The sequence below is a fragment of the Ptychodera flava genome, chromosome 3 (genome assembly GCF_041260155.1).
Source record: "Ptychodera flava strain L36383 chromosome 3, AS_Pfla_20210202, whole genome shotgun sequence".
Lineage (NCBI taxonomy): Eukaryota > Metazoa > Hemichordata > Enteropneusta > Ptychoderidae > Ptychodera > Ptychodera flava.
In genome coordinates, this window is record NC_091930.1 from 27,578,225 (window position 1) to 27,597,625 (window position 19,401).

The following is a 19,401-nucleotide window of genomic DNA, read 5'->3' on the forward strand; positions in this document are numbered from 1 at the left end:
AGACATCACTCTTTGTCGTAAATATACCATCCTTAATGGACTCCATAGCCATCCAGCGAATCGGTAATTTATCCTAGATGAAAGCAATCGATTTAGTTGCAGGTAAGTTGTTAAAGAAATACAAATACAGAGAATCAGTTTTTCACAAAACAAATAAATTATTATGACTTATCTACACTCGAGCTCGTTATTGTGCAAATATCTAATTGCAGTACAGTCCTACTGCATAAAGAAAGTCAATGGAGCAAGCAGCCATACATGACGACAAAATGTGAGGCTTATATTCCCGCCGACCTCTATGCGGTGTATTCTCACCTGTGTTTTCCGTTCATATTGATGTTTGTCAACAACGTCACGAGCTAAACCGAAGTCTGATATTTTGCAAACGTTGTGTTTGTCTAGGAGGACGTTTCTGGCCGCCAAGTCTCGGTGTACGAACTGTGAATGAAATCGTCATGATTTTAGTTCGTGACAAAAATTAATCTAATTTAAAATGTTTGATGTTCCGAAAATATTCTTATTACCTTAGATTGTTGAGGCTCTTAAAAACGACTGGAGATAATACAATATGCACCAAAGTTTGATGGTAAAGGGTTCTATCAAACTGTGTGCAAACACATGTTTAAAATACGATCTATCAGTGACTGGTCTTTTCCCTCGGTAGTGGAAAACAAAATGCCAGTTATTGCACAGAAAAAGCCAGTAAGCTGCATATGCTTGTAAAGTGCTAACATTGGGAATATTGTAATGTTTGTAACTGTTTTATAACAAAACAGGCTGACATTTGATAAACATTCATAGCGGAGTTTACATTTCTATGTAAATTTCCTACCATTTGATAATACATGCACCTCATATCAGAAACGTCGGAAACCCTTTAGTAGATAATGAGAAGAACAACATTCTTATTAGGGAGAGGAAATTTAGTTTTAAGATTGCAAAGTGCTCATGAACCATTTGCACAGTTTCGTAAGTTTGTTTGTGCTGCGTTTCTATTCCATATATTGCATATGAAGCCTGCGTATTTTCATATCTTGTTTTGAATCACTTTGAAACCAAAAAATGTGTTCAACACGTTCACAGACAACCAATTACTTCACTCATGTTATCAGGTTTAAAGGAACAATATCCTACCACATTGGATGATAAAAATTCCATTCCAGAAGACACCTGGTATGCAAACGTCATGAGGTCAGTGTTTGTCAGCGTTTCGTTGACATCGTGCGCGTTGGTATAGGCGTCTCCCCGAGAAGATCTGTTGTTTCGCAAAAAATCTACGAGATTGCCTCCTTCCATGAATTCCAATATGATGTAGAATGGTTCTGCAATTTAAAACATTCGCAGTAAACAAGTGTTTGGATCATTTTATGGATTGTCTTTACTTTACATCCGGCTCGTTAAACAACAAACCATGTTAAAAAAATAAAAAGAAAACTAAATTCAACTGGAGGTGACACATTACAATAACATATATCATATTTATAATATCAAAAAAGTAAATAGATAACGTAAGTATAACAGAGTCATGAAATGATAAACATAGAAGGAGGTTCGATTTGAGTGTAATCTGTTCATGTTCACAGATGATATTGCGGGTGCTCTGTGCTGACCCTTCTATTAGCTTGTCATTGACTTTGAATTTGTTTTCCTTATAGCAACGATTAGTTGTAGTCAGTTCTTTCATGCACTTAGCACTTTCTGTGCCCCCCATCGGACATTAAAAGTTGACATGTTCCCAGGACCTGTGCCCCCAGAGCCGAATCCTGTAAATACTACGATCCCTTGAGCCATAATGGGTGTCCCTGTTTTTGTCACGTCGTGTCTCCTCTGCTCTGAGAGCGAGCACAGTCGTTCGTCCCTCGGGAGGTCACTCCCTTCAACCTGTGCCAATATACGTATGATCCACTTTGCCATGAATTCCTCTGTCCTTTTCATTTCGTTGTCCATCCGATCTTGCTAACTAGGCCTATCCCCTAGAATCCTACACCTCAACAGCATCATATCACCTATGATTATAAGGCTGTGAGACGCCTGTCTGCATATCTCTTCCATTGTCATCCTGCGCTACCATAGTTCACATGAGACCAGTGACCTACTTTCTTTAAGCTCAGCATATCACTTTCGACCACCTTAGCCTGCAACGTCCCTGTCTTGTCGATTAAATTCGCCATCTAAACCTACTTTCACTGTGTTACATCTTTTTGGATAGTACTTCAGTCATTGTTCTCCCCTTTGAGTTCTTGGATTCAAACCTACCCACATTTCTCGGAAATTTTGCCCCTTTCCTTGTCTCCGTTTGGAAGGATCAAACTTAGGACAGAATTGTTGCTCAACATTGATTCCGATCACTAAGGACCCTTCGATGGGCTGCTTGACTAAAGGGGCCCATCCAAACGTTTGTAGTACCTAGCTCGAGTTCACTTTCTATTTTCCCAGATTTGAGAATTACTTTAATAGGACTTTTATCCTCGTGTACATCGCTGATTTCTCTCTTCTTGGATAAATGTCGCGTTGCTAGAATTGTTTTTATCTTATGGCAGCTGGAGCGTGCCCTTTTCAATCCCTGTACCTCAACAGACTTTGGGTATTGGACCTAAGTAGCTATGCAACATGATTAGCGTAGTGTTGTCCTCACTCTCTGTTTAATCGCAAACATAAGGAAATGAAAGCTTTCTGTTTGGTCTGAATCACAACAACATGTGTCCTAAAAACGTACGAGAAACATGTTCTCTGTCCAAAGATAAACTAAAGCAACAAATGTTACAAGTTGTGAAAAGGTAAAGCCCGAGTAATTAATCTAAAAATGCGAACAGATAACAGACTCTGTATGTCAATAAAATACAGGTAGTCACTTACCGTGTTCAGAACAGCATCCAAGTAAAGACACTACATTTGGATGGGATCCCATGGATTTCATAAGATCTAATTCTTTAAGAAAATCCCTCTTGTCAACATCGAGAGAATTTCTATATAAAGCAGAAGAATTATTCTATTAATGTTGATTTCACTCGTTTTATATATATATATATATATATATATATATATATATATATATATATTATATATAATATATATATATATATATATAATATAATATATATTATATATATAAACATTACTTCAAGTACAAAGTCATGAAATCTATTAAGTGAAAGATTACTAGCTCGACACTCTTACATATATGATTGGGATGAACCATTCTATTTGTAGGTGTTGTTAAAATTCGATAAATATTAAGCAATAACCCCCGCCGCAGGAGGGTATACACGAGATTTTGGTACAATGCGCGACATATAGCACGAGCCGATAGGCGAGTGCTATATGGAGCGAATTGTACCAAAATCGAGTGTATACCCGACTGCGAAGGGGGTTATTGCTATTATATTATATCAACTTGTGTGTCTTTGTCGTCTTGGTCCGGCATTTTCGTCAGTGTTAGCCCAAAATGCAGAAAACGACGTCTGAGAGATCGAACGTCGGAAAATCATCGCCCGAGACCGAGCATTTTTATAAGTTTGGATTACGTTGACAACACACGAACACAATATCCTGATAACATACGCATTACGTTCATCAAAATTTCATTAATATTTACATGCAACACGAACTGCTTCAGACACAGAAATGGTCAAGAGTTCAAAGCAAAAGAAAAAGTAACAATTTTTTCGTAAATTTACATAAAAACAATAGCGCTGACTTTTTTGGCGTAGTACACTAAAAATAGATTTGTCTCATTCACTGTCATGTCAGTCCGGTGTGCGCCAACCGTCTTAACATTCAGACAGAGGAGGTGGTGCAGTGTGGGTTACATGTTCTATTTTTGATGGATATTTTGGATGGATAATTTGTGCCAGAAAACGTGCAGTTTTGAAATAATCCAGACATGGATTACGGCGACTGTATGAACAGTTGTAATATGCGAGCAGAGTGTGTTGCCCGATTCAGCGAGAGCTGGACGCTGACACAGCGATTTTCGTCGCAGTTGCCAGGAATGATCGCATTGTTATTTTGAACCTTTTCAAGTTCTTAGGCTACAACTACATCGTACGAACACCCTGGTCTGTTACAGCCCAAACTTTAGGAAGGAATATCTGACGTACTGTTACTGTGAGGAAGTTTCAATTTTTTTTGTGTATGAACGAATAGTAGTTTCGTTTTAAAGAGCGGTACGCGCGTCTCGACTCCTGCTGAATCGATCAAGCAAACTACACAGTGCGCTGTAACCCTATACAATTTTGTACATCATCATACCAAAATATATGTGGTGCTTCAGAGATTTCTTTCATCATAGACCAAGAGGCGAGTTACAGACCCATACTTTATCTCTGTATCGAAATTCGAACTCGGTCTTTGAAACAAAGCGGACTGTTTCGGATTAAGTTCAGAGCCACATCGTTCAAATGCACCGACCGGGCAATTTTCAAAAATGCTGGTTCAGGGGCCCGTTTTACCACTGCTATCAGTGCTAAAACAATATTTTAGCATCGCTCTCGTCCAATCAGAATGGCGCATGGTAGCATGATATAATATAATATTTGTTTTGGTGGCGACATTTTGAAACCAACTCAGAGCGTTTGTTTAACAGTGTAGATTTGTCAGCATTGATAATGTGCAGCTTTTCTGACATACAAAGATTACATCGCTTGTTCATGTTAGAGTAGCTCAACGCTTTATCAATGATTGACCATGAAATGTCAAAGACTTATCCCTTATTACTCAAATTCCATACAAATTTTGACAACTCGGTGTCGTTTTATATCTCTCGTTACGGAAGATTTCATATGGTTAGTGTAGCGCGTCTTGTAGGTGTTATCAGTGAGGTCGATATAACCCTCTCTCCGTTGTCCTCCGTCGATACTTTGGCCTTATACGCCACGCCTTTGACTTGACAGTTACCCTTCAAGGGGCATGCCGACTTAACCCTGAAATTACAATCAGCTGGTTGGTCCTTACGTTGTTCTCCGGTGACTACTCTTATTATGCGATTTGATTATACTTGCATCTTCATACAGCTATAACACACTTGTGTTTCTGTTGAAGAGTTTGTGAAGTTTAGACCCCTTAGGAAAATGTTTGTCAACAAATTGAAAACCAATTCCTGCCGATGTTAGTTTCCACGTTCTTGCTGAAAGGAGGGGGGTTGAACCATGTGATATGACGCTTCCTGTTATTGCTTCTCCTCGCTGATTGGTTGGTTTTTTGCAAATTCCAATTCGTTTGGTGTAATCGCTTGTCTTTAGCGCCGTATTATATTGACCTTTTATATTTATCCAAGTTGCCCTTATCACTGGACATTGTTGAGATGCGTTTGCTTATTGCGTCAGGTACGTGTTTAATAATGGTTGGCCGGTGATTAGACTGGTTATGGAGATACACTGTTTGGTCCTTTGGTTTACGGTACGGATAGAACTTGGCGTCGTTCAGATTAAATGTCACATCCAAGAAGTTTGTTATCTTTTGGTTTGTCTCAATCGTGATTTCCAGGCCAATGTCATGAAATATCTTTGTGATTTCCTTTATGACCTTATCCGCTCCTGGCCGTGGTATTTTTGAGTACACAAGCCCGTCATCCCGGTATAAGCCGATATGATTCTTATCATACTTTTTGGCGAGTATGTTAAGTACATACAGACCCACCAATTCGCATATTTCAGCACCATCGAAGCTGCCCATCGCCACATCGAATAAATCCTTATTCTTTCTTTTAATCCTTCTTTAATTTAATTCTTTAATCTTTTAATCTAGGGTTTTATGTCGTCAAAGAGGAGGGTCTTCCTCGAGTGCATTAAATATCAACCAGGTCATCAGAAATTAAAGTATATCTTTCGCAAATCGAGCGATTTACGCAAGAGATCTTCTGAGATAGATAGATAGAAGTTGACACTGTAAAATGTAATGAATCTGCATTTTGATTTATCCCGTATCCCCTTAACCAGTCAATGACATATATATATATATATATATATATATATATATATATATATATATATATATATATATATATATATATATATATATATATATATATATATATATATATATATATATATATATATATAAATATATATATATATATAACAGTAAAGTGCCTTGCTTTTGGGCACATCACCTTGCTAGAGTCTCAAACTCACCCCCTCTGACAGTAAGTAAGAGATGTACATGTACATTCTTGCCGCAAATTCTTTACCATAGAAAATGACACAGAGACGACATCGGTATGACATTTTTATGGCTCTTTTTGTTAGTGAGCAACATTTACCTTTCAGCATTTTCACGGCGACATTTGTGACTCCTTCTCTGCCAGCGATGTTCCAAGCTTCGGCCTTGACAACTCGACCAAAGGCACCTTCGCCTAAAGTCTCCCTTAGACAGAGAAACTCACGCGAAACTTCGAGCGAGGTCTTCTTAGTGAGTTTCATATAAACAGATTCGCTTTGAAAGTGAGGTGTGATTGATGTGTAATGGTTATATTCTTCCTTTTGAAGAAACGGAAGGAAAGAACATATTAAAAACAAGTCTTAAGTGAAGACATTATAGAACGTATCAATGCACTATAAGATGTGTTCTAAAATCTTGGATTAAATTGCCTAACCACAAAGAAATAAATGACTAATTCTGATTATGTAAATAGTTTAAATTTCGTTAATTTCTCCCTCTAAGGAAACGTTTGCTCCCCGCGAATAAAGGGAAGGAATCTTTGAGACCGCCCCAACTCAACAAGAAACCAATTTCATATGAGGGTCAGTATAACTAAATCAAGCACTCAAATAAAACTTACCCCATTTAGGTCAATTGTTGAGTCGTTTGCTCTGTTATCCTTGTATTTATGAAAGAGTGAAAAATATTCGAGATGAATATTATTTATGGATGTATGTACTCTCCACTCTATACATTTAGACGTATAAAATGTTTTCAAGATAGTTCAAACAATTCTTTAAACGCATACTATGAAGTTACCACAATATTGATGACATATTCGACGTTAGACTTAAGTGATTTACGATTTGTCACGACAAAATGTGGCATTGGTTTAATTTTTAGTTTAATTTTATTGGGTACAGTTGTTTATACTAAGACTTTTCATAACACTATCGACTCAATAGTTTTGAGGTGATTCAAAATGAAACGAAGCGCGTAACCTATCTTAACTCCAAACTGGTTTTGGGTTTGGCTCAAAACAGTTATAAAAAATTATTACAGGTACAAGGGTAGGCTCTAAATAAGATATATTTCATTTTATGTAACTTCAAATGCATTGAGAAGACACACAGAAGTGCAGCGAGATATGACTTCCTCTATCGTATGGAAATGTAAATCAATGTAACATTTAAAACATACTTTATCCAGTAATTTTCGTTTCCAATAGACGCCAGACAACAGGATCCCTACCAACACGGCTACTGGAACAAACACAACTAGTAATACTACAAACAACATACCACCAGTGTTGGAGGACGACGTATCTTTAAAAAAGAACACGAAAAAGACAGTTATAAACGCCTGTGATCATATGAGTATTGCACGTTAAAAATTGCCATGTTCACTTCAATACTTATTTGTGATGCTTAGAAAACAGGGAGAATATCAGTGATGAAAAGAAAACAGGGTGAGACATGTAAAGCAAAATAGTGAAAATATACCTTTCACTTTGATTTCTTTTCCAACCTCGGTGTACCCTTCAGTATCGTCGAAAAATAGGGTGAATGCTTGACAGGTATAGTAACCAACGTCTTTCGTTTCAAAACCATTGATTTCAAAGATGAGTTCAACTCCATCAACTGTAATAAGGTCGTACTGGTCAAGGGTCATTTGAGCCTATATGGATCGGGATTTCCATCTAACACTGTGCAGGTGATACTGACACAAGTACCTTCGTTCACTTCATGTGATGGATGTACTGTCATATTAATTGTTGATGTATCTGGAGAGAAAAGGAAAAAATGAGAAAGACAAATAGACAGAAAGATAGACTGGCCGACGAAAAGACAGACGAAAGACAAAGACAGAGGCAGACAGACACACAGACAAACAAACGGTTATACAGAGACAGAGTCAAGAGATAGGGGCACATGTTTGGCTCGTTTCTGAACCAATCAGAGCGTTAGATTAGCAAGCGCGAGCTGGTACGGTATAATTCAGGGTAGGCTGTCGGCATGTTCGGTCCCTCATTTTGCGTGTTACATAGTGAACAGTCGATATGTATGATATTGTTTAAGATGTTTATTTTCGCAACTTCCATAAATGTAATTATTTCCATAAATGTATATTATAGTATATCCTGCTACCATGCGTCCATTCTGATGGACGAGAGCTCATTCCACCGATGCTAAAATACTGTTTTAGCAGTGGTAAAACGGGCCCAAGACCAGCATTTTCGAAAATTGCCCGGTCGGTGCATTTTAACGTACCTATCTAAACCATAGACCCTCGAGCAAAACCGAAATAGTCCACTTTGTTTCAAAGACCGAAGACCGAATTTCGATACACAATAAAATAATCCTCTCAGCAATAGCCTCGGGTGAATCATGCACACTGCAGAGATCGTTTGTACCGATGTCGAAAATACAAAATCTAGCGATACGTCTCTCACATACGATGTCCTCAGAGAAAGTTACCTCCGCTGAAACCAAACACGCTTCGGACAAACAGAAAAAAATGAGTGAGTTCCCCAAAAGTAGAACAAGGGTAGGGGCATGGTTTCTTGTGAAGAAATGAATACATAAATACCGTTACCGTTGTTAAAGTTCAGATGAGGCCCAGCTGCCGAAATGGCAGTCTTGCCTAGAGGACCGTCTCAGGGCAAAAGAGGATGGGACAAGCCTACACGATGACCTCTTGACCCCTGCCACAGGTGGCGCTGTATGAACGTTTGCAGGAGATAAAATTCCTTACTTTTGTAACTTCTAATTCACGCTCATCAAAAACGTACCTTTTTATCAAATATCAACCTAGATTGTTTGAAATCAGAGCGAAAGTGTGCCTAATTGTATTCTGGCCTTTAAACTTTGTGAACGCTCTTTCTTTCTTTTTCATATCATTCCACAGGGCAGAGAGGTCAGCGTTCCAGTAAGGCTTCCGATGACGAAATCGTTTACGAACCTTTTTAGAACAATCATAGTTGGGTATTTAAGCAATAACCCCCGCCGCAGGAGGGTATACACGAGATTTCGGTACAATGCGCGACATATAGCACGAGCCGATAGGCGAGTGCTATATGGAGCGAATTGTACCAAAATCGAGTGTATACCCGACTGCGAAGGGGTTATTGCTATTATATTATATCAACTTGCGTGTATGCGTGTATTTGTTGTCTTACTTGGGTATTTTCAAGCGCCAAATGCAGAAAACGGCGTCTGAGAGATCGAAAGTCGAAATTCTGCGCCCGAGACCGAGCATATTTATAAGTATCCTACGATAAATACGCACTACGTCCATATCAACATTGCATTTTATTCGCATGCAACACGAACGATACTTGTCAAAAAATACCTGCTGCACTCACACAGAAAATGGGTAAAGAGTTCAAATCAAAAGAAAAAAGTAACAATTTTTTCGTAAATTTACATAAGAACAATAGTCCTGGCTTTTTTGGCATACTAAAAATAGATTTGTCTCATTCTGTACCGCATACCGTCGCGACATTCAGTGGTGGCACAGTGAAGTTACAGGATCTATTTTTGATGGATAATTTGGACGTTAATTGTACCAGAAAACAAGCAGTTTTAAAATAATCCAGACTTGCGATGAATGCAACTGTGATGAACAGTTGTGCAGATTCTGAGTGTGTTGCCCGATGCAGGGAGAGCTGGACGATGACACTACTCGTTGCATTTGATGTCAAATATCGTCGAAGTCGCCAGGAGTCATCCTATTTTCAACTTCTTGGTCTACATCGTTAGGACATCCCGATCTGTTATAGCCCAAACTTTGGTAAATAATATCTGACATACCGTTACTGTGAGGAAGTGTCAATTTTTTTGTGTATGAACGGATACTATATTCATTTTAAAGAGCGATACCAGGATATATCGCGTCTCGACTCCCGCAAAGTGCACGGTGCGCTGTCGCCCCAATATTTGTGTGCATCATACCCCAAACGTGCTGCTTCAGAGATGTCTCTCATCATCGATCCCAACTTATTTACACCAAGAGGTGAGTTACAGACCCACACTTTATCTGTGTATCAAAATTCGGTCTTCGGTCTTTGAAACAAAGTGGACTGTTTCGGTCTTTCTCGAGGGTCTATGGTTTGGATAGGTAGTTCAAATGCACCGACCGGGCAATTATCGAAAATACTGGTTCAGGGGCCCGTTTAAGCACTGCTATCAGTGCTAAAACAGTATTTTAGCATCGGTGGAATGAGCTCTCGTCCAATCAGAATGGCGCATGGTAGCATGATATAATATAATACAGTTTTCATTTCACGAGTAATGGAGTCACACATATTTTGGTAAATGTTATCAATTTCTTTACACTGCTCGATCTCGTGACAATTTCTCAAATAGTATTCTCCGCTATCTCCGATGACGAAAACTTGGCGGCATTTGATCTAATCGATACTTTAACCTCCTGCGGGCATCACTAGAATCATGATCGGTGAAATTTGCATTGGTAAGTGTTCTGAGTAAGCAAGGGTGATCACAGAAATCAAATGAGAGCAAGGAATGATCTGGAAGTTTACACCTGTCACCCAACAAGTTAGGAAACCCAAGTCATCTACTAACACTTGCATTTGGAAACAGTAAAATTAGCACAGTATTTAAATTGGTCATGTGGTATGCAAATATAATCTACAACAGCTGCTTCCCTACTTGACACAGAAGTGGAATTATCACTTTCGACATTACATCTGCCATTCAGGGTACACAGCTTTGCTTCTAATAAAAACTCGTGGAAATCACGCCTATGTTGGTTAATGATTTGGTCAATACAGTGCCTATTTGGAATTTCATCAACATCGTATATATTGTCATTCAAATGTCAAAGACAAAGGTTTAAGTCACAACAAATAAAAATGCAATCCACCCCATTATCATAGACGTACATCGGGCTCAACAGGTGCCCGAAAAATTACTCGCGTTTCTACCCCATGGTGAATTTTATGGTGGAAGATAACACGCAGAAACAATAAATGAATACCCAGAAATCTTATTTGTGAAGCGAAACCTAAAATACCATCATAATCTTTATCAATAATTGCCACTAAATAATCATTATATAGTGTCCTTCTTATAAATATACCAACTCCGACAAACTGTCTACGAGCATTGGAGTGTACGAGTTGTCTGTTGAAACCGATCAAATGGCAATCATCATAGTTTCGTCACCAGATAGATGAGTTTCATTTACGGTAATTATACCAGCTTTGGCGCTCCGTAATATTTCTTTTCTAAGTTCCTTGTTCCAGATAGTCCATCCCCCTACATTGAGATGTGCCATACGAAGCCCATTAGGCTGTGTATCCTAGTCACGTCTTAAGCCGGTGGCGTTTTCCTTCTTGTCCATCGGAAATCTTTTTTACGATTCTCCCTCCGGCTGTAACACGATAATCCTTACCATTGGGAAGTTCGCCCAGGAGAAAACGTGCATTTAGTTCAATCAACCTGTCCGTATGTGATTTGCTTGAACGCAAATATACACGATGAAATCTCTGATTATTTTTCAAGCGCTGTTTTGCTTGGAGTACTTTCTTTTTCTGGTCACTGTTTTCTAAAGCAACTTCACAAACCAGGTAGCATCTTGACGGCGACTTTGAAGTCGTATAGCTTGTACGGGATTCACTTCTGTGGCTATTTTCACCCAACTCTCGTAGGATGGCATTTACTTTATCAGCCAAGTTTTCATGATCACTATACTGTACACCCGAGGCAATTACTGTGACGTCGGGGTTATCTGTTGGTTGACGGTTTGATGCAATTTTGACCACCTGGCAAACGTTGCAGTTTTGTTCGACGAACTCAATTTTACGTTTCAATCGAGCAATTTCCATTGTAAATTCATCCTTCAATTCGTTCATCTTGACTTGGAATAATGAAACCATATCATGTCTCAGCCTATCAACTTTAATGTCAAGGGAGCGTTGCAAGGAAGATTGACCCGCTCGAAGCTCTTTCAGCAAGCTCATTACGTCATTCCCTTGCCACGTTGCATCATGTCGTCTTAACTACCAGTGTCGGAAGCAGTCGAGTTTAGTCTTGGTCGTCTTGACTTGAAGACATATTTTTGAAACCAAACTATCATATGTGTAGTGGCATACACTTCACCAAAGCCAGATTAGCTATTCGGTTAATGTAAAATGGAAAGTTTTCAGAAAATTTTGTACCTTCTTGAGACAGCTTCTTTTCATGTTTGTTCACCTTGGCTGCAGCGCCCTCAGCAGCACTGAATAAGCTCTTATCCAATTGGATAGCTGAATCTTACCAATATAATGAAAACAATACAAATAGACTCCCTAAGTCGCTGTGAATAGTGACAATGGACCAATCAGAGAAAGAGCTCATTCAATGCTGCACATCAGCAGAGAGTGCTCGTGTTGCATGCGAATAAAATGCAATGTTGATATGAACGCAATGCGCATTTATCGTAGGATACTGTGTGCCTGTAAGTAATCCCAACCTATAAAAATGCTCGGTCTCGGGCGCAGAATTTGTGACGTTCGATCTCTCAGACGTCCGTTTTCTGCATTTGGGGCTTAGAGTGATGAAAATACCAAAGTAAGACAACAAAGACACGCAAGATGATATAATATAATAGCAATAACCCCTTCGCAGTCGGGTATACACTCGATTTTTGTACAATTCGCTCCATATAGCACTTGCATATCGGCTCGTGCTATATGTCGCGCATTGTACCTAAATTTCGTGTATACCCTCCTGCGGCGGGGTTAATGCTTAATTAACCACACTTGTAATAAACCAACCACAAAGGTAAAAAACAGCCAACCATAGGTGTAACAACCCGGAGCCACGAATTTCAATGTAATAAACAAATTAACCATTAATGTACTAAAACTCAAAGCATATACAATTATGTAATAAACTTGAACTTGTATAATTATAATCATTTGTTTATCAATGCCCTGAGTAAATAATAACTTTAATAAGACTAGTGTAATGTTATTGCATACTTTCCTGAAACTAGGTTTCCTTTCCGAACACACAGAATATCAGAAAACGGCGAGGTACTGATCAAACCGTTAGATAATGGAAGTGGAACAGCAGTTCTAGACACTGATAATTACATAATAAGGAAGCGTCAAAATAACTCTCAACCAGTGATACCACGAATTTTACATAAGACAACTCAGAACAAACAACAGAGAAATATACAACCTATATAAGAAATTTACGACACAAGACATGTCATAGTGAGAACATATATCTATATTTGAATCTAGTAAACACAGTACGAACTCTACCTTCGACATTAGTAGTAAAAATTAGCATCCCCAGTGAAGGAAAAAACTTCAAATGGGACAACATAGGACTACAGACAATATATCATTATTCCACTGAATTTATCATCTGAAGATGAATTTCAGGCGAATGATGAAGAAAGTGTGGCAAACTTCGAAAAACGGCGTTAAAGGATCGTAGTGTTATACAGTCTTCCCACTCTGGAGTAGAGACTGCACTGACACTCAGATTACAGCTGTGTCTAGCCATGGCCAATCAGTTCTGTACACAAAACAGGGAAACGTAAAATACACTTTCAATATGCAAAACACACTAAACGCAAACAATTAAGAAATGAATAATGTGTGGAGTTGCTTTCCTTATTACATAGATCAATATTTAAGGGCTAATTCCTCAATTGCGACGAAAAAATAGATTTATTACATTTATGGTTGACAAGTATTACATTTATGGGTGATTTTGGTATTAAATTTGAGGTAACCATTTGTTACAATTATGGTTGGCGTTTTTAATTACATTTATGGTTAATTTTTGTTATTTATAAGCGCTTTTTTTAATTTGTGAATTTTATTACATCTGTGGTTGGTGTTACATTTCTGGAGATTACACTTATAGAGGTTACAATGTTCAGAACAAATTTAGAACAGAAGAGACGTTAGTTCAGACCGAGACCGCCAAAATATCACTTGGAAGCTCTATTGTTACTTGCAAGTATTCGAAGCCAAAATAGACATGAGTGTTTCTGAATAAGTAAATGCGTCTCAGGTAAACTTGGCCTTTTGCCTTTGTCTTTGCACATTGTGATCGAACCCCGTGCGAGGTGCACATGCAAAGAGTTTAAATGACTGGTTAACACAACGGTACCTTGGTAGTACACGGAACACAATCACGAACCAGGCAGCCAACACTGCAGAACTAGGCTACCACAGGGCATAAGAAAACCAATCACATCGCCTTGAGATGAATATTATATGGTAATGAGACCTAAGAGAAATGGTCAAATATCAGTGAGCTGAAAGCGGACCTTATAGGAACCCGATCACTGTGGCCTGTACATTTGTGAAGGACATAAATCGTAGGTCACTTTGAAATAGGACTAGTCGGACTGAGTCTATCTGTTTCTTGGGATTCTTTAAATGTTATAATTTTGGACTTACACTGCACTTCTAGATATAATATTTCGTTTCCAGTTCCATGCGATCCATCGTGGAATGTATTTGTAGCTGCACAACTTTGGTTACCGTCTAATGCCCTTGTTACGCTAACGATGTTGATAACGGCCTCGCTATATTCGGAACCATCGGCGAGATTCCACGAAAATACCACGTCATTCGGGTTGGCGTCGATCACGTGACACGCCAGAGTCAATGACTCGCCCTCTTTAGCAACTGTTGCAGATGACAAAACTTCAACAGAGGGTGGAACTGAAACCAAATATGTTGCATTAATATATAGATAACACATTCGAGTTTGTTCTTCTTGTTTCCTCCTCTTTTCTAACACGTAATTATGAATCACACGGGCATTGATATGCAAATGTACCCATTCGCCAACAGTGGGATTCCCCAACTAGTCATGCTTCACCGACGTTAAAATGTCTTCATATTTGACATTTAGGGTTCTTATTTGCTCTCGTCTCGTTGTACCAACAGCTAGGTAACACTTACACTGCACATCAATGTTAATGTAGTCGCTTCCATATCCTTGTGTTCCATCCCAAAACGTATTTTCAGCTATACAGTTGTACACGCCACCCTGATCTCTTCTGACATTTTTTAGTTCCAGAAGCGCACCGTCATGAACTGTAGTATCTTCATACTCCCAGTGTACGGTTAGGTTATCAATTGGATTTGCATCAACGTTACACTGGCCAAAGTACGAGTCGCCTTCGATTGTTGTTTCCTTGAGGCATGATCCGTTTTCGCCCGTGATTTCAATATCTGGAGAATCTGAACCAAAAAATAACAGGCTTAGGAAGCCGTCATTATTTATGGCCTGGGGTCGGAGGAATCTGAGGAGGGGGTCACTCAAAAATCGAAAGCTATAATTGGGAATGCTCAAAAGTGGAGAACAAGAAGGGGATGGCTGCTCAATTTTGTTGATATGTACTGAAGCATTTATTTAGTGAAGTTATGAATTAATAAAACAATAATAGTAAAGAACAGCAATATGTATGCTTGAGATGTGTAGGTTCATATTTTGTATATGTACACACACACACACCAACACACACACATACTATATATATATATATATATAATATATATATATATATATATATATATATATATATATATATATATATATATATATATATATATATATATATATATATATATATATATATATAATAGTGGTGAGTGAAAAGTGGACCCATGCAGGACTCGAACCCACATCCCCGTACACATACGGATGCTCTACCAACTGAGCTAATGGATCAGTCGGTCCAATGTGGGCGGTCCTGACTATTAGATGGGGCTTTCATTCGTTGTGTGTTGATGGTGAGTAAGGCGGCTAAACTCATCACCTAACCTTTCAACCTAAGGATCCCGCGGGATTCGACTACAGGGCCTCGCACACAAGTCACCAACTTAGGAATCAGTTATTAGTAATGAGGATCAATCTTATGATTGATGAAAAGCCAGAGAAGGGTAAATTTGAAATGATTCACCATACGAATTTTTTATATGTAATACAGTGGTGAATGAAAAGTGACCCATGCGGGACACAAACCCACACCCCCCGTAGACATTACGGATGCTCTCTCTCTCTCTCTCTCTCTCTCTCTCTCTCTCTCTCTCTCTCTCTCTCTCTCTCTCTCTCTCTCTCTCTCTCTCTCTCTCTCTCTCTCTCTCTCTCTCTCTCTCTCTCTCTCTCTCTCTCTCTCTCTCTCTCTATATATATATAAAGATATATATATATATATATATATATATATAAGATATGTATATATATATATATATATATATATATATATATAATATATATATATATATATATATATATATATATATATATATATATATATATAAAGATATGTATATATGTATATATAATAAATGATATATATGAATAATGTATGTCTGTCGCTATTTTTTCGTTTTCAAAAATGTAATCTTTATTGAAATCAGTTTACTGGAATATAAGTTTTGGAATATTGTCTCAGATTTCTGTTCCTTTGAGTTTTTTATACAAAAAAAAATCTGAAAAAATACTTCCCAAGTGCCACCAAATAACACCATTTAATCTCTACGTTTTCAAACGCTCCTGACTTCTCCCCGTTGCACCGTCGCTTGTGGTTCTTTTGCACCACATTTCGCCCCCTTGTAAAACAATCGTACGGAGAATACTATCATGTCATCAGAGCACTGGATACAGACCTGTACATCAGCCCCTGTCACAGCAATGGAACCCCTTTCCGACAGAGACCTGTACCACATGGTTTAATCAGGTCTATACAGGGCCAGCCGCAGCAACAATGCATTTTACTGTATAGATATTTAACTTTCCTTTTTTTTTTATATTTTGAGGGGAATCACTCAAAGTTTCTGTAGCAGAGAGGGTGGGTAATCAAACACATCATGGTTGGCAGGGGGTTACTCGAAATTTTGAGTTTCTAAAGCCATTCCTCCGAAACCCCAACCCCCCGGCTGTAAATAATGACGCCTCCCTTAGACATAAATAAACTAGTTCGAGCGGGAGCAGTACAATACAGTGCAAGCCCTCGTCAAAATACCTCAAGCAGGTCTGTAGTCTAACTATTGAGTGATATTATGATATCAAATACATTTACAACGAAAAACAAACACGAAAAATAATGCCTGTAACGACCTTTACGTCCTGTACAGTATTGCAGAATAATATTCGTCAAGTTTCTGTAATAACGGTTGATTCATGATACAGTAATTGAGCTCTCTTTGGCAAATTACGCTACACCCTTATTCTGATTAGCTAGATGTCTACTTTGGAATTTCATTAGTCAAATGTCAGAACTTCTTTAACAGTTGTCGGTCTAACATTTCGCTGGGATCACAGTATGGAAGAACAGCCAAACAACAACGTCATGACAGTGTTTTCATTTCGTCATCATAGTAAGCTTTTAGGTAGCTATCCTATATTCCTATAGTCTATTGTCATATCGAAAGTTATTTCTCGTGCAAGAATAAGACTATTTGTGGTTTAAAAGCACACGCAGTCCAGATGATTTTTTTTTAAATTGTACTGCAGTACAAAGACATGTCGTAGTTGCGCTCTCCAATGCAAGTAAACTGTGATACATGTATAATAAACATGTCATTAGTTAGATGTTTTGCAGAATAAATTGTACAAGCAAGTGTCGTTTTATTTCTATTACAATATATTTGATATCTTTAAAGCAGTTCACTCACATTGGACGTCCATTACTATTGGCTCCTTACATGTCAGCTCAGACCATTTCCACGGAGGTAGAGTGAAATGTTCTAGTTGACAATTGAGAACTGCTCCGTTGTCATCTTTATAAAGTGTAGTCGTCCACGAATTAACGTTCCCGCCTGTTCTTGAACCTTCAACACCATTTTTGTACCATACCAGTCCCCAGGGGCGTTGTTGTTCAAATAAATGGCACATTCAACCGAGACATCATCACCGGCAATGACAACGAAATTACCATTTAATGAACATTCTGGTACATTCACTGCGAAAATCAATGAACGTTTACAATCCTGTTATATTAGTTCACACGTGAACAGTACACAAAATGATTTACAGTATATTTCTACATTACGAAAACATTAAAAGGTGATCAGTAAAACTGCTTATTTTCCATCATCACTAACACAAATTTCAGCCTCTGTATCTGTACCTAGCTAAAGATAAGAACTGTTATATTATTTCTGTATTTACTTACTCACGATATAAATATACGCTGATGCTGATCGTGCTCTTTCGTCAACATCTGTACAATCGTATTTGCCTTCATCGTCTGCAGTTGCATTGTGCAAGCGAAGATTATACATGTCTCCTCGGCTTTCCAGCTCATAATCTCTTGAAGTATCCCTTATTTCGTCTCCTATTGATATCGACGTCACTCCTGCGTACCATGCTTTTAATTCAGGGGCAACGTCATAGGTGCAGTTTAGTTGTGTAGAGTCTCCAAGTATAACTAGAGTATCCACTGGCGTTACTATGAATGATGTTGTAATTTTGACATCTGTAGTATATGAGCAAATAAGTCAGAGATGGAACGTATTATTTTTAAATAACATTTATTCAACCTGTTTGCGCTTTTCGTACGATAGCACGTGCTGTCTTTGTTTTAGTCAAACTTTGAGTCGATTATTGATATAACAAATGTATTGTGCTCATAAATGATAAATTAATGAATGGAATCGTGGCTCCATAGCACTGTGATTTAACGTTGAACAAGGACAAGCAAGACAACAATCTTGAGTCTATGGGTCTCATTATTAGAATATTTGCATTATGTAAAATATAAAGTGTTGTAGCTCAATGGAAAAAAATATATGTATCGGTAACTTTACTACAGATATGTCTTCGAAAGTTCTTATTCTGTATGTGACTTACATACACAAGTAAATTTATTGTGGTACCAGTGTCCAGGTTGTAAATATACAGCATGGTTTGTGTTTTTCGATTTAGTAAACATATTAAATTTGGGTTGAAACAGTAAGTGGTGCAGTGATTGCACACATAGGTTATATATATATATATATATATATATATATATATATTATATATATATATATATATATATATATATATATATATATATATATATATATTATATATATATATATATACATGTTCTGTGTCTGTGTGTCTGTCTCTCTGTGTGTCTCTCTATGTGTGTATGTCTGTCTTTGTCTGTCTGTGTTAAATGATACTCTGTAGGGCTAATGAGCAAATATATGAAAACATAAAGAACTCTACAATGCAAGACTGAAGTGATAAACAGTACCCTTACCACGAAGGGCGATTACAATAA

General features: G+C 37.9%; 1 protein-coding gene and 1 long non-coding RNA gene across 2 annotated transcripts; both read right to left on the reverse strand.

The window, feature by feature from the left end:
• Positions 1-315: 315 nt before the first annotated feature.
• Positions 316-2,966, reverse strand: LOC139125998 (uncharacterized). Its single transcript, XR_011550428.1, has 3 exons — positions 2,857-2,966; positions 1,135-1,322; positions 316-438 (listed from the first exon to the last, which is right to left on the reverse strand). It is a non-coding gene; the product is annotated as an uncharacterized lncRNA (long non-coding RNA).
• A 4,839-nt stretch (positions 2,967-7,805) lies between these two features.
• LOC139128856 (B-cell receptor CD22-like) lies at positions 7,806-17,816 on the reverse strand. The gene is made up of 4 exons (XM_070694566.1): positions 17,804-17,816; positions 15,083-15,364; positions 14,573-14,803; positions 7,806-7,921 (listed from the first exon to the last, which is right to left on the reverse strand). Exons 1-4 carry the CDS (start codon positions 17,814-17,816, stop codon positions 7,806-7,808), a joined length of 642 nt encoding a protein of 213 aa, XP_070550667.1.
• Between the last annotated feature and the right edge of the window lie 1,585 nt (positions 17,817-19,401).